The sequence below is a fragment of the Rhamphochromis sp. 'chilingali' genome (genome assembly GCF_963969265.1).
Source record: "Rhamphochromis sp. 'chilingali' genome assembly, chromosome: 3".
Classification (NCBI taxonomy): domain Eukaryota; kingdom Metazoa; phylum Chordata; class Actinopteri; order Cichliformes; family Cichlidae; genus Rhamphochromis; species Rhamphochromis sp. 'chilingali'.
The window spans coordinates 18369226-18383863 of NC_137931.1; the positions used below are offsets into that span (position 1 = coordinate 18369226).

Genomic DNA, 14638 nt, shown 5'->3' on the forward strand with positions numbered 1-14638 from the left:
AGATGATCACTTTCAGAGGTCAGCATTTGGCTGTGTGTCTCTTTTCTGACAGGGGACGTAGGTCTTATGCTACCACCTCACCCACTGTGGAAACCTTCGGAAATTCACTGATTGTTAAACTTAAGACCCACTATTTAGAGCAGGAACTCAGGTTTCCAAAGCATATGTGAATTAGCTGGCACTGAGGGAACAAAAATGAACCAAAGGTATTTCAGAACATAAAGTGATGCTTTTTTTATTATGTGTTAAACTTTCCATGACATAAGAACTTTATTCCTCCTTTGAAATGCTGGGAAAATAACAGTGTTTATGATGTGTCAGAGCTTGGAGAGCTGGACTGTATGGATAACAACAGTGAGGGTGTAGAGTTCCTTTAGGGGTTTTCTTATATAATATTAGTGGATAAACAGGATTAGCATTTTAGATATTTAGGTTTAGGATGCTCTATTTTTACCCTCTATGGAAGACTTAAGCTGCCAAAAAATAAATAAATAATAATTGAGAAATTATCAAAAGATAACAAAATACAAAGGTAAATATTAAAAGGAAATATCAACCTATATACGGTTTGAAAAATTAATTAACGCCTATTTTTACATTTTCTATATTTTGTGCTTTTTAATTAAATAACGTACTTTTGTCAGGAAAAAAGCTAACTAATCAAATTCCTAAAAATCATGTTCCTTTTTTTCTTTCCTTTTATTACAGGTTAAAGCTGTTAATTGATCAGGAAAAGGCCTACCAAGAACGCAAAGACGAAGAAAACAACAAAAAGGTGGCAAGCCTCAAGGAGGAGCTGACAAAACTCAAATCGTTTGCATTGATGGTTGTGGATGAACAGCAGCGTCTTACCGAGCAGCTGAATCAACAGACAGCTAAAGTTCAAGAACTGAGTGCCAGTTCTTCACAAGCCCAGGAAGAGCTGAGCTCAGCTAATGCTCGTCTGCAGGAAGAGGAGCAAAAGGTCTGTCGCTTGGAGGCTGAGCTGCGTGACCAAGCCAGTCGATACCATCAGGAACAGGAAGCCATGACTGCCAAATTAACCAGCGAAGATGCCCAAAACAGGCAGCTGCGTCAGAAGCTTTCAGCTCTCAGCAGGCAGCTTGATGAGCTGGAGGAGACCAATAAAACCCTGCGCAGGGCTGAAGAGGAACTGCAAGAGCTGAGAGACAAAATTAGCCGCGGTGAGTGTGGAAACTCTGGCCTCATGTCAGAGCTTGAAGAGTTACGAAAACGGGTACTTGAAATGGAGGGAAAGGATGAAGAGCTGATCAGAATGGAGGACCAATGCAGGGACCTCAACAAAAAACTGGAGAAAGAGGCCAGCCAAAACCGGTGCCTGAAAGCTGAAGTGGACAAACTGAATCAGAGAATCATGGACTTGGAGAAACTAGAGGATGCATTCAGTAAGAGCAAACAAGAATGCAGCTCACTGAAAAGCAACTTGGAGAAAGAGAGGTCGGTGTCAAAGGTTCTGACCAGTGAGTTGGAAGTCCTCAAAGTCAGAGTCAAAGAACTGGAGGCTGCTGAAAGCCAGCTGGGAAAGACAGAGCTGACTCTGAAGGAAGATCTCACCAAGCTAAAGACTCTCACAGTGATGCTGGTGGATGAGAGAAAGGCAATGGCAGAGAAGCTGAAGCAAATGGAGAACAAAGTCCAGAACAGCACAGGCAAACTGCAGGCTGAACAGGACAGAGTTACATCAGTTACAGAGAAGCTTATTGACGAAAGCAAGAAAGCACTGAGATCAAAGGCTGAGCTTGAGGAGAAAATCTGCAGTGTTACAAAGGAAAAGGATGACTTGAAGGCCAGGTTAAGAGCTGAGGAGGAGAAGAGTAACGATTTGGAGTCTAAAATAAGCTTGATGAAGAAAAGATTGCAATCACTTGAGACAATAGAGAGAGAATACCTGAGAAACAAGGCTAAAGAGGAGAATATCAAAACGCCAATTGCTAACCGCTTCCAGCAAGAAGACAACAAAGTAAAAGATTTGACCCAGGAAGTCGAACGCCTCCGACGCAAGTTAAAAGACATGAAAGTGGTGGAAGGCGAATCATTAAAAACAGAGGCGTTTGAATCGCTGGAGAAAAGATTTAACAACGAGCAAGAAAAAGCTAAAGCCTTGATGGAAGAGCTGGAAGTATCTAGAAAAGAGCTTTCAAAGTACCAGCTGGTTGAAAAGAAAGAGTGCAACCAAGAGCACATCCTTTACAAACGCCTTAAGGAAGAGGAGGCCAAGTCCAGCCATTTGACCAGAGAGGTGGCAGCTCTGAAAGAGAAGATTCATGAATACATGGGAACAGAAGAGTCCATTTGCCGCATGAAAACTGACCACTCGACACTGCAGAGAAAACTGACCCAGCAGGAAGTCAGAAACAAAGAACTGGCCAGAGAAATGGAGACGCTCACTCGAGAGCTGGAAAGATACCGACGGTTCAGCAAAAGCCTTCGCCCAGGAATGAACGGCAGGCGCTTTTCAGACCTGCATGTTTCCACTAAGGAGGTTCAGACAGACCCACTTGATTTCATGTCTCCCAACTGCAAGGGTATGCCACCGCTGGAACGTGCAGTGGTGAACGGCAAGCTGTACGACGAGAACGAACCAGAAGAAAATGCTAATTACAGCAATGAGCTGCAGCTCACCAAATGTAGCCCCTCGATTATCAATAATGTAAATAATCTTAACAACAACCTGAAAAGAGCACGAGGCCCACTCCTTAAGAACAAAGACGCTCCTCATCAGGTCAATGGAAAAATGCACCCGCGGCAGAATGGCAGCCATGTTCAGCCTGGAGACGTCGTGCTGACCCACAGTCCTGGGCAACCTCTGCATATTAAAGTGACACCTGACCACGGACACAACACTGCAACGCTAGAGATCACCAGTCCAACCACAGAAAACACCCAGTCATTCACCAGCACTGCTGTCATACCCACAAGCGGGGGTCCACCCAAACAAAGAATTACCATCATCCAGAATGCATCTATATCCCCTAATGCAAAATCCATTTCCCCAACAGCAAAATCTAAGAGCTCCTCTGTGTCTGATGAGCCATGTTCACCAGATAGGGCCCTGTCACCATTTACTATGGCTACATACTCCAGAGCGATGACCCCAGACTCCTGTGGCTCTGTAACCCCAGACAGAGCCATGTCACCAATACAAATAGTATCAGTGATGACAGGCACCCCCGACCGCTCCTTATCCACGGAGCCAGTCGAGGTTGTTGGAGGACACGCCGTCTTCCGCGTGACCCCCGAAAGGCAGAACAGCTGGCAGGTCCAGAGGTCCCCCAGCTTGGGGCCCAACGTCATCACCACAGAGGACAACAAAATCCACATTCACTTAGGGAGCCCATTCATTCAGGGCATCAGCACTTCGTCCCAAACGCAGAGTCCATGCCACACGCCTGGACTTCCGGAACAAAGGACTCAGGTGCTTGCAAACTGCAGTTCTCCTACTGTCAAAGCCAACAGCAAAATCACAAGTAGCATCATGATTAAGCCCACCTCCACCCCAATCCAAAGGCCATCACAAATTACAGTAAGTAATGCCTACGACTGACCTGATAACCCCCAAAACCTTCCATCCCATCCTGCCCATAAGATACCTCTTATACCCCAACTCTATACCCTAAAAAACGTCTGATTTGCTTCATTTTTGAGCTTAAACAGTTGAATGTTTTACTTTTCATTTTTGTTGGTTTGCTTGGTTCTGTGTGATAAAGTTCAAACAACTGTGTGCCTGCATGAAAAAAATAAAGCACTAGAACTTGAATTAATCTGACATAACACAAGGTTTTAACTTAAGTGCACTTACTGTATTGTACTCAGTGGCACATTTGCCATGTAGTCAGACTATTCACACTGATGTATCATACCAATTTTTATACTTCATACTCCACATACTGCATTATTATTAAGTTGTTTGCTTTCCTGAGAATTAAAGTGTGCAAAAAGAAGTATGTTTTAGTTTGTCATCCATGCTTGCCGATTTCATTTATTCACTAAATCCAGCATGTTTTGAATTTTTTCTTTTTAAAAATACATATAATGTGGGAATATGCCAATAGATTAAAATCAGCTCTTTGATTTGATTTGTGCTGCATGCACTGTAACGTTTTAACACTTAAAGACTTGAATCCAGTGAGTCAAAGTCAAAATGTCTGCAGATCACTTTCCGTTAGACTCAAGTGGAAGATTTTTCAGAATAAAAAACACAGTGCTTATGTTTGACCAGATGACACAAACGCAAAGTCAAAAACCCCTCAGGGATTCTCACATGGTTGAGTTAAAATCATAAGCTGATGTCATAGTTTCTTCTTCGGGACACAGAAACCCAGTAACTGAGAAAGAAAACCACAGTTGTGTGAACTTGGGAGTTCTCTTAAATGACATAATGGAAACTCTGCTTAAAACCTTTAAACCTTAGTGCAGCACACCGTAAAGCTGCTGTGGAAGGTGAGTCTTGTACTTTTAAAAATGCAACAGCCGCAGTTGTTCTTCAGCAGTGGTTTTTCAAACATAACTGAAACAATCTTACATATTCACTGGACCATGAAAACTTTTAGCATCAATCGTGTATGCAGCACTGCAAAGGGTACCTGCTGGATTACATCAGTGATTTCAAACCAGGGTCAACAGCACAAGAAAGCCTGCGGGTGTATGTGCAGAGACAATGGATTACGTGGGAAGACTGAATGCACCTGAATAGGTATGAATAGAAGCATTAAAACTCATATGACCGTAAAGGATAAACAGTACAAACAGAAACCCAAAAGCAATAAATACATCATATACAGATGAGGATTAGGTCCACTGAGAAAAAAAATGTAGGGAGTCATGACTTTTTTTTTTCTCTGAAAAAACACAACACAAAACTTTATATATAGTTTTAATTATAGATGAATATAAAAGGGACATAAATGTGAACAAATACTTCACATATAAAGATCAATACTCTGCATCTAATTGGAGCTGTAGCCTAAAGTCATGGCTTATTGTTACTAATAAGCTAACTATAACTCCTAAATGGTCAGATGAAAGCAGTGGCTAACGGTAAACATAGCTGACACTCAGATGAAACTGGCCTAAACAATGATAGTTCAACTGGCTGAAAACTTATTTTAACAACATACATTTTTATATAATTAAATGTGAAAACAAGATACGTTTAAACTCGATTTAAATGAATAGATCTCAATAGATGATGATGTGATGCTGGCTTGAAAAAGGTTGGGAACATTTCAATCTCACATGAGGGTCAGAGTAAAGAGAAGATGATGGAAAAGGGCAGAATGAGAAGGAGACAGAAGACCCTTGTGGCAGTCCTTACAGGGAGCAGTTGAAAGAAGATGTAAAGTACAATTCTGAAAAAAATCTAAAAAAAGAAATCTGGAAAATTATCTACTGCAAATTTAGGGTAAACTATGACGAGCAATGTTTTTTTTTTTTAAAAGATTACAACAATACAAAAACTTTACATAATAACAGTCTAAGTTGTCCGACATAGTGCAAAAGATATAGTAATATAATCATAACTTATACATATTAAAACTATTTTAATATTCTCTTAAGTAGTAAAGAAAAACAAAAAACAAAAAACAAAAAAAAAGACCACAGTATGTCTAGGTTATCTGAGGTAGTCCTGTGCTTAGAAGTTGGTATGGCTGCCCATACCAGGAGGTAAACTTTTCTCAGACTTAATCTGGGACTGTAAGAGAAACAACAGTTTTTAGACACAAACAATAGCATTATCTTACTAAGTTAACATCTGCCTATATATGTTACAAATGGGCAGGACTGAAAATATAGCTCTAACTGCTAGCCGCTACTCTCTGATCCTCACAGCTAATGTGGCTATTAGGCAACTGCTAATAGTTAAACGGGTAATGCTAACATGCCATTGACCAGGTTAACGTTTAGGATAATTGTTAAATACTTCAACATCGTTGAACAAAATTACTTATAAAGAGCCAGATTAACTAAACGGGGTAACTAGATTGTTAGTGCAAAGTGTCTTTAGTTTTAGTTTTATAAAAGTTGTGCTGTGTTCAAAATACAGGCGCAGGTATTTAATTTCAATATGAAGCACAAAAAAATTGAATAAAAAATAAAAGACATCCTTTTTGTTAGTATTCAATATCGGCACAATTAGCGGTAAATTACGGATCACAGTCCAATTTAAATATTCTCCTCCTTATACTTTGTCTGTCACAAAAATCTGTGAGTTTACACCTCATACCTTCTCATGGTGCTCTTGTTGGAAATACCAACACATCACTTGTTTTTTTTTTTTTTACCTAAAACCCAGTTTGCACTGGTTCAGTGTTTTCATGAATCTGGCCCAAAAATGTTCAGTGAACAAAAACTACTGTAGCTGCTCCTGAGTGGAGGCCCTTTGTTGTGCCTACCTGTATGCAGCGGTGTTGTATGAAGTTGGGTGTGAACTGTAGGAGGTGAAGACAGCACTGCTGCTCACTACTTTGAGAGGAAGACGCACCCACCTCTAAGCACTGGGACCAGAGGGCACTGCACTAAAAGTGAACTATGTTCATCCAAACTAGAGATGGCACGATACCACTTTTTTATGTCCGATACCGATATCATAAATTTGGATATCTGCCGATACCGATATGAATCCGATATAGTGTTTTTTAATCAACAAAACTGTTTTTTTAAAAATATCTTGCTGCATTTTGTATAAGTTCATACTCAAGTTTAAAACAACAACTACACTAAAGCTATTCTGTTATACCTATATGCAAAAAAAAAAAATTTCATAGTTCAGCAATACTGATCAATCTAATAAACTTAAACCTACACCATCCTCCCTATTCTGGTATTTTAAAGAGTACTTAGCGTAAATATTAAGCAACCTAACTAATAGGGTTCCAACTCCCAGCAACAACAAAAATAAATAAAAAATAGGGAACCACCCCTCACGCTCCACCTCATGATGCTTAATCGACGTAATCAACCTTAATTTGATGCAGTGTGAAAAAAAAAAGCACAGAAATCAATTATTTTTCAAGAAATATTAAACAGATTCAACATCTTTCTTCAACAAAATTGCAGACTGCACAGATGGTACCTTCTCAAAGGAAAAAGTACTATAGCTTACTAGGGTATATATATATATTAGACTTAATAGTTACTATATACAGTAATTGACTTCTATTCATTTTACATCAAATTAAAACTTTGGGTGTAAGATTCGGATAATTATTTATTAAAAGCTCGACATTTTAAATGAGAATAAGAAAGAAAAGTATGTCTTTGTGCCCCCTTTTCCCTGTTAATGCCCTATCGGCCCCCCTGGCTAAACTTTGCTAGATCCGCCCCTGCACAGTTACCAGCGTCAGCTACGTAGAAAAAGATCCTGGTGTAGAAAGTAATAATAAATAAATTCTAACAACAGCTGATCGAGCTTAAACGTGCTGCTGTTGTTCAGCCGCTGGTTTCCTCTTTCTGGTGCAAAGTGGGCCAAAAACAAACCAGAGACACGGACTCGCGACAGAAAAGCCGATCAGCTGATCATTAAGCAGTTTCATGATTGAAGTAGCAGCAGGAGAGCGAGAGGCAGTCGCTTGTTAAGCTTAACGCAGGAATGCTTTACAAACATTCAGAGATGGACTTACACACTTGCTTTACTTCTCTCGGGGATAACTTTGTCGGAGATGAAATGCCGGGTTGCTAGAGAAGCTCCAAATGCTATCCAGACCACCGACAGGTCCCGCATGCCACAGCCGCTCTATCACGTGATGCATACTGCTCGACGTGCTAACGTTCTGAGGTGAGTTACGGCGTGTTGCAAGTTTTGTGAGGTGCTTTTGTGATATTTAATGGATCGGATTACATTTTTTATTTTTCTCCGATATCCGATCCAGTAATTTAGGTCAGTATCGGACCGATACCGATACGTAATATCGGATCGGTCCATCTCTAATCCAAACATGCGGCGTGACAAAGAAAATCCTAAAACTTTTAAAGTGGTGGAAATAGAGGGAAAAAAATGCCTTTATTTCCCAATGTTATGAGCATAGCAACTGAATAATGCACTCCAGGAAACATACTGTAAACATCACAAAACCCCTTCACAAAACCTGATACTGTGTTTGGGTCACAGGAACACAAACGTATTCGTTGAAAGTTCTTTTTACCGAGCGTGCCTTTGACTGGGTAGAAAACCAAAACGTTTATTTTCTTTTCTCCCATGAATCACGTCCTTTGAGATGAGTCATCTGTATAGCCTGCAAATGTTTTCTATGTATATGCATTCTTCCACATGGACTGAAAATGTTACCTCGTACGTGCGTTTCACTTCACGTTAAATCTGTACCAAAGGTCAGAACTGGATGGTCGGGGAGGGGAGGTTGATTGAAAGGCAAGAATGAAAGGATGCAAGAGGAAAAGGTAATTCATTTCATGTCTTAAGGAAAAGATAATGAACGCCTCAGATGGGCTTTCCTCATCGCAGTGGCATTTTATGTACGCATGAACCTAAAACTAGAATTACATCATACGATTGGCTTGTTTAAAATCAAACACACACAAAGAATCGTAATTATTTTACTCTGTATTTCCAGCTGGATCAAAGCCACCAGATCCATACTTTAATTGTTAGGTGATTCACACCTTTGTTAACAAGTAGGGCAACAAATTAAGTGTTGTAAGGGGTAGAAAGACAAATTTGAGAAAGTTCATTGCTCTTCTTTCCATCCCTGAGCCTTCCTCTTTACCCAAAGTCTTACATTTTACCAATAACCATTAAAAACTAATACACTTTAATGAATTACAAACTCATACTTTGATTTTTCATGGAGCGAGGCAAGTGCTGCAGGAAAACTGTTGAACCTGACCCAAAGGCAGACGAGCCGGTGTGGCAACGAGGCGATGATTAAATCAAGCATTAAATCCAATGAGTGAGAAGGAGCGCAGCTGTGGAAACCAGATCCAAAGCTCGCCTGGGTGTGATGAAACGATGCAGGGGCTAAACAAGATGCTATTCATTAGACCTCTCCTTGAGAAAAGCATCCAGCAGCTGGGATTACTGTCTGCGACCTTAATCACCCCCTGACTCACTTTAAACTTATTCGATTCATAAAACTCATCTGGTTCAGCCAAGGAAGACAGATCTGTGCACGGTATCCCAGCCAGACTGGGAGAATGAGTATCATGTGACACACTGGAAGGCTATTTCATTTAAAAGCCTGCAGCAATGCTCCCTTCTGCTGGGCGAGAGCGAAGCTGTAATCACACTAAGCTCACAATGATACTGCTGATTAAGAGCAGAGTTGTTCAGGGGTGAAAGAAAACATCAAAAATGCCAGACATCCTGATGTGACTTTTGAACAATCAGCTACTGATATCAATCAGCCAGGGACAGGAAAATTGAACGATTACCACGGCGCGAACAAAGAGAGCAGATCTCCGTGCTTTAGCCCACCTTGACCCTTAATAAACAGCAGTACTGGGGTTTTGTCTAAACAAAAGGCTTCGTGAGTGTGAGAGTGCAGACATTGTGAAAGCAAGCCTCTCTCCCACCGCAACGCAAGCACCAAAACAAACCTCGTGTTTGGTTGCCACAGAAACAGCTGTGCCGGTGCAGAGTGTGGGGCAGAGGAGGAAGTACTCAGCTGAACTCCTGCTGTACCGCTGATATATGAGAGGACAAAGCCGCACATTAAGGTCTCTCTCCATGTAAAATCAACAGCACTCCCATGACGTGGGTCAGATTTTCTGGACCATTAGCTCCGCCGAAGCATGAGGCCCTACTTATTCTGAAATTTATACCCCCGTATGAATATTTAAGGCTGTAGTTCACTGAATATTTCTTAATTCTCTAAACCTCACGAGCGCTTCTCCTAACAGCAAGAGGTTTGGAGCTCGGCAGGGAATAATATCAGTGAAGTGATGAAACTCGTGGAAATACTGAAAACTTTCACTGGGCTGGAGAAAAGGATACCAGATCGATGACACTTTCATACAAAGAGACGGTTTCGGTTTTTATTTCTGACTCCAGTGAACTCCAGATAAAAAAAGTTAAGAGGCCTGGACTGAAAAGGGCTTTTGAAACTTTTTTTTTGCTAGAGATATCTTAAAATGCTTTCCTAATATCAATTCTGTTTTAGGGATGTTTGATGTAAAGTACAAAGACATTTTTTTGCAGTACCAATCAGCTTTTGAAAAATGAGGAAAATGAAGAATAAAGCTGTGAAAAGATTAAACTCAGCCGTGTGTAAAAGTCCTGAAGCATCTCTCATTTCTTTATATTTTACTAAGAAAATGGGAAATACGTGCAGTGGTTTATTTAAATGAGCCAGTACACATGGAAATACAGTATATGAGGCAAAAATTAGCTTTTTACAATTCTAACAAGCCTGAAAGTCAATATTTGTCGTTATTTAACCCCCTTTATTCTTCAGCCCAGTCTGAACTCTCTTAGGCAGCTTTCTTGTCATTTGTTTAAGTAGTCTTCAGGAATAGTTCTCCAGGCTTCTTGAAGGACATCCAAAGCTCTTTATTGGATGTTTGTTCTGTTCTCTGTCAACACGATGCCACACTGCTTCGATAATGTTGATGTCCGGGCCCTGGGGAGGCTAATACACCAGCTTTTTTGCCGTGTTTCCCTTCCTTAAAAATGGCGTCTTAATAGACACTTTCACTGATACTATTTCCTGGCTAATAGCTCTTTGGGAATCCACTCGTTGGTGCGAAGATAGTATTTTATGTCTGTCAAACATGATCATTGATCAACATTTAAGTGGCTTAACAAAAAAAAAAAAAAAAAAGCATTTGTCTGAAAATGGGTGCAAGAACTGTATGGCGTTATTTTTGTGCCACGATTCTGAGCGCACGTAAAAAAAAGTTTGCAGGTGCAAGTGTTGTATTTTGAGGAGAAATTTATTTTTGAGCAAAGAAAAGCTGAATTTGAGTGAACAAAACATTGCTGCGTGGAAAAAATGTATTTCCGCGTTTGCTATTATCCACCCACACATACAATAGCAGCCCCTCTCGCTCAGTTTTCGCATTTGCGCTCACTCACAATGTGTTGCTCGCGCTTTCAACATTTCTGCCCGTGCGTGCTCAACTCGTTCTGTACACCGTTATATTTGTGCCACAAAACCAGCCAATCACAGACTTGGATGCAAAAAAATCTGATTGGCTGTTCTGGTCTCCAATCAGCTCGAAATGACGAAATGCAATATCCCAGAATCCATTTCATCCAAAACTCAAACGAGGCAGTGGCAGAGGAACGCAGAGTGGCAAGGTTTGAAATATTACTCTTTCTGGGTCACAAAATAAACTTTTAAGATATTTTCATGCGAGAATGTTGCTGTGTAAACTTCTAATACCTGCTCGATTCATCAAGACATCACATATTTGCATAAGTGCTCTGACGTTTTCGGAGATGCCTTGTTACCCACCAGCTGACCGCTTGGGAACTCGGGTTAAACATAATATATAAAGCTGGACTGACAAAAAAATCACAGACTACACCACCAGGTATTATAGGAAAAACCATAAAGCTGTTGTCACAGTGATGTACACTGTCTTGTTGGTACAGTGGGGCAAAAAAGTATTTAGTCAGCCACCGATTGTGCAAGTTCCCCCACTTAAAATGATGACAGAGGTCAGTAATTTGCACCAGAGGTACACTTCAACTGTGAGAGACAGAATGTGGAAAAAAAAATCCATGAATTCACATGGTAGGATTTGTAAAGAATTTATTCGTAAATTAGGGTGGAAAATAAGTATTTGGTCACCTCAAACAAGGAAAATCTCTGGCTCTCACAGACCTGTAACGTCTTCTGTAAGAAGCTTTTCTGTCCCCCACTCGTTACCTGTATGAATGGCACCTGTTTGAACTCATCATCTGTATAAAAGACACCTGTCCACAGCCTCAAACAGTCAGACTCCAAACTCCGCCATGGCCAAGACCAAAGAGCTTTCGAAGGACACCAGGAAAAGTATTGTAGACCTGCACCAGACTGGGAAGAGTGAATCTACAATAGGCAAGCAGCTTGGTGTGAAAAAATCAACTGTGGGAGCAATCATCAGAAAATGGAAGACATACAAGACCACTGATAATCTCCCTCGATCTGGGGCTCCACGCAAGATCTCATCCCGTGGGGTCAAAATGATCATGAGAACGGTGAGCAAAGATCCCAGAACCACACGGGGGGACCTGGTGAATGACCTGCAGAGAGCTGGGACCAAAGTAACAAAGGTCACCATCAGTAACACACTACAACGGCAGGGAATCAAATCCCGCAGTGCCAGACGTGTTCCGCTGCTGAAGCCAGTGCATGTCCAGGCCCGTCTGAAGTTTGCCAGAGAGCACATGGATGATACAGCAGAGGATTGGGAGAATGTCATGTGGTCAGATGAAACCAAAGTAGAACTTTTTGGTATAAACTCAACTCGTCGTGTTTGGAGGAAGAAGAATACTGAGTTGCATCCCAAGAACACCATACCTACTGTGAAGCATGGGGGTGGAAACATCATGCTATGGGGCTGTTTTTCTGCCAAGGGGACAGGACGACTGATCCGTGTTAAGGACAGAATGAATGGGGCCATGTATCGTGAGATTTTGAGCCAAAACCTCCTTCCATCAGTGAGAACTTTGAAGATGAAACGAGGCTGGGTCTTCCAACATGACAATGATCCAAAACACACCGCCCGGGCAACAAAGGAGTGGCTCCGTAAGAAGCATTTGAAAGTCCTGGAGTGGCCTAGCCAGTCTCCAGACCTCAACCCCATAGAAAATCTGTGGCGGGAGTTGAAAGTCCGTGTTGCTCGGCGACAGCCCCAAAACATCACTGCTCTCGAGAAGATCTGCATGGAGGAATGGGCCAAAATACCAGCTACTGTGTGTGCAAACCTGGTAAAGACCTATAGTAAACGTTTGACCTCTGTTATTGCCAACAAAGGTTATGTTACAAAGTATTGAGTTGTATTTTTGTTATTGACCAAATACTTATTTTCCACCCTGATTTACAAATAAATTCTTTACAAATCCTACCATGTGGATTCATGGATTTTTTTTTTTCACATTCTGTCTCTCACAGTTGAAGTGTACCTCTGGTGCAAATTACTGACCTCTGTCATCATTTTAAGTGGGGGAACTTGCACAATCGGTGGCTGACTAAATACTTTTTTGCCCCACTGTACCTGTTACCATTTATTTGATTAACTGCTGGACTTAACAGCTTTCACCATACTTGTAGTTTTCTTCAGAAGAAGCACTGATGTGTATTAAAGTTTGCACAAAACTGTCTAAATGTATCATTAAACATATTGTGATATTGCTGAAAGGATGTTTAATGCATTTTAAAAATAGTAGAAACCTTTTCCTTTACTGAAAATTGCCCTATTTCATGGCAAGTTACTATATTTTTAAGCTACAAGCACAAAATACTGCAGTCATGCAGCAAAAGTTTGGCAGTGTGTCCATAAAATGTGATGTGATATCCTCTAGTGGTCATTATGAGTATTACAGTCAGTGTTTGCTGAGCTCATGGGCACAGTTCAGCCAGAAAAGAAGTAAAGCCTTCAAACACACCTCTTTTTCATGCAGTCATCTACTGTATTCACTTCTTTCCTCATTGTCGTTGCTATAAGTCATAATGGAGAAATCTGTCATTGTTCCCTCAGCAGATACCTCTAGAAGCATTCCGACGTCCAGGACCGACAAGAATCCCCAAACCGAAGGGCTTCTGCTCCCAGAAAGGGACAAACAGCACAGCAGGAAACCTGGGACTGCAGTGCAAGAGTCAGCCGCCACAGACTCACGTACCTGGTGGGAAAGAGCAGGCCTCACACACAGCTGCATCGCACAACAACAACCCAAATCTAGCAAACCGGAGACTGTGAAATCAATCATTTCTCTTCAGGAGGAAAGCTTTCAGTATGTCGACGCCAAAAACATACCCGTAGTTAGCTGATATATTAAACAGGATAACAATCATTTTAAACTGATGAAGACTTTAAGAGAAGATCCATCATGACCCATGATTCATCTGTGGTGCTTTCAAGACTGCAAAACTGCAACTGTTCAGCGTGTGCACTGCAAAAACTAACAAGTCACAGGAAGTACATTAAATGTGGATTCATTTAATTATTCACTGATTACAAACCAGTAAATAACTTTTTCTGTCAGATTTATGTGGGGAAGCCACTGTGAGAATTAAAAAAAAAAAAAAAAGAAGCGTAACATTAGATCAGCAAGCGTGTTATATGTTGTTTAATGAAATATTTATTTGTATTGTGACTATTTTGGTTCCTCTTTGCTTACTTTTTATCTGTTGTCGGATACAGATGATGAAACAGCCTTTTATTCATTTCGCAGGATAGAACATGTTTGTATTTTTTAAGTGACAATAATGTACATACTGTAGGTATATAACTGTTGTAATGCAGCTCATTCATAGTGATTATGTGTAAATTGTGACATTTGTGGGGGTTTTTTGGTTATCAATAAAAATCTTTTTATACCTTGAACTCGAGAAATGTTTCCTATGTGACTAAAAAGAAAATCTTATCGACTGAGAGCATAAAGGAGAAACTGACAAAGCCAGTAAACATTATAGTGCGATAAGCCCAGATCATATGGATACTTAATAAAAGCTAGCGT

The 14638-nt window shown here is 40.7% G+C and overlaps 1 protein-coding gene across 3 annotated transcripts in view; it reads left to right on the top strand.

Annotated features, from left to right (window-relative positions):
* The window catches only part of filip1l (filamin A interacting protein 1-like), a 108409-nt gene extending 93925 nt beyond the window's left edge, over positions 1-14484 (top strand). The window contains exons 5-6 of one of the 3 annotated variants that reach the window (XM_080877494.1): positions 709-3544; positions 13660-14484. In XM_080877494.1, the coding sequence (XP_080733620.1) occupies positions 709-3544; positions 13660-13878 (3055 nt within the window). In that variant the 3' untranslated portion in view covers positions 13879-14484. The remainder of the gene's footprint in view (positions 1-708; positions 3545-13659) is intronic. The other 2 variants (XM_080877495.1, XM_080877496.1) reach the window with 2 other exon arrangements.
* The last annotated feature ends 154 nt before the right edge of the window (positions 14485-14638 follow it).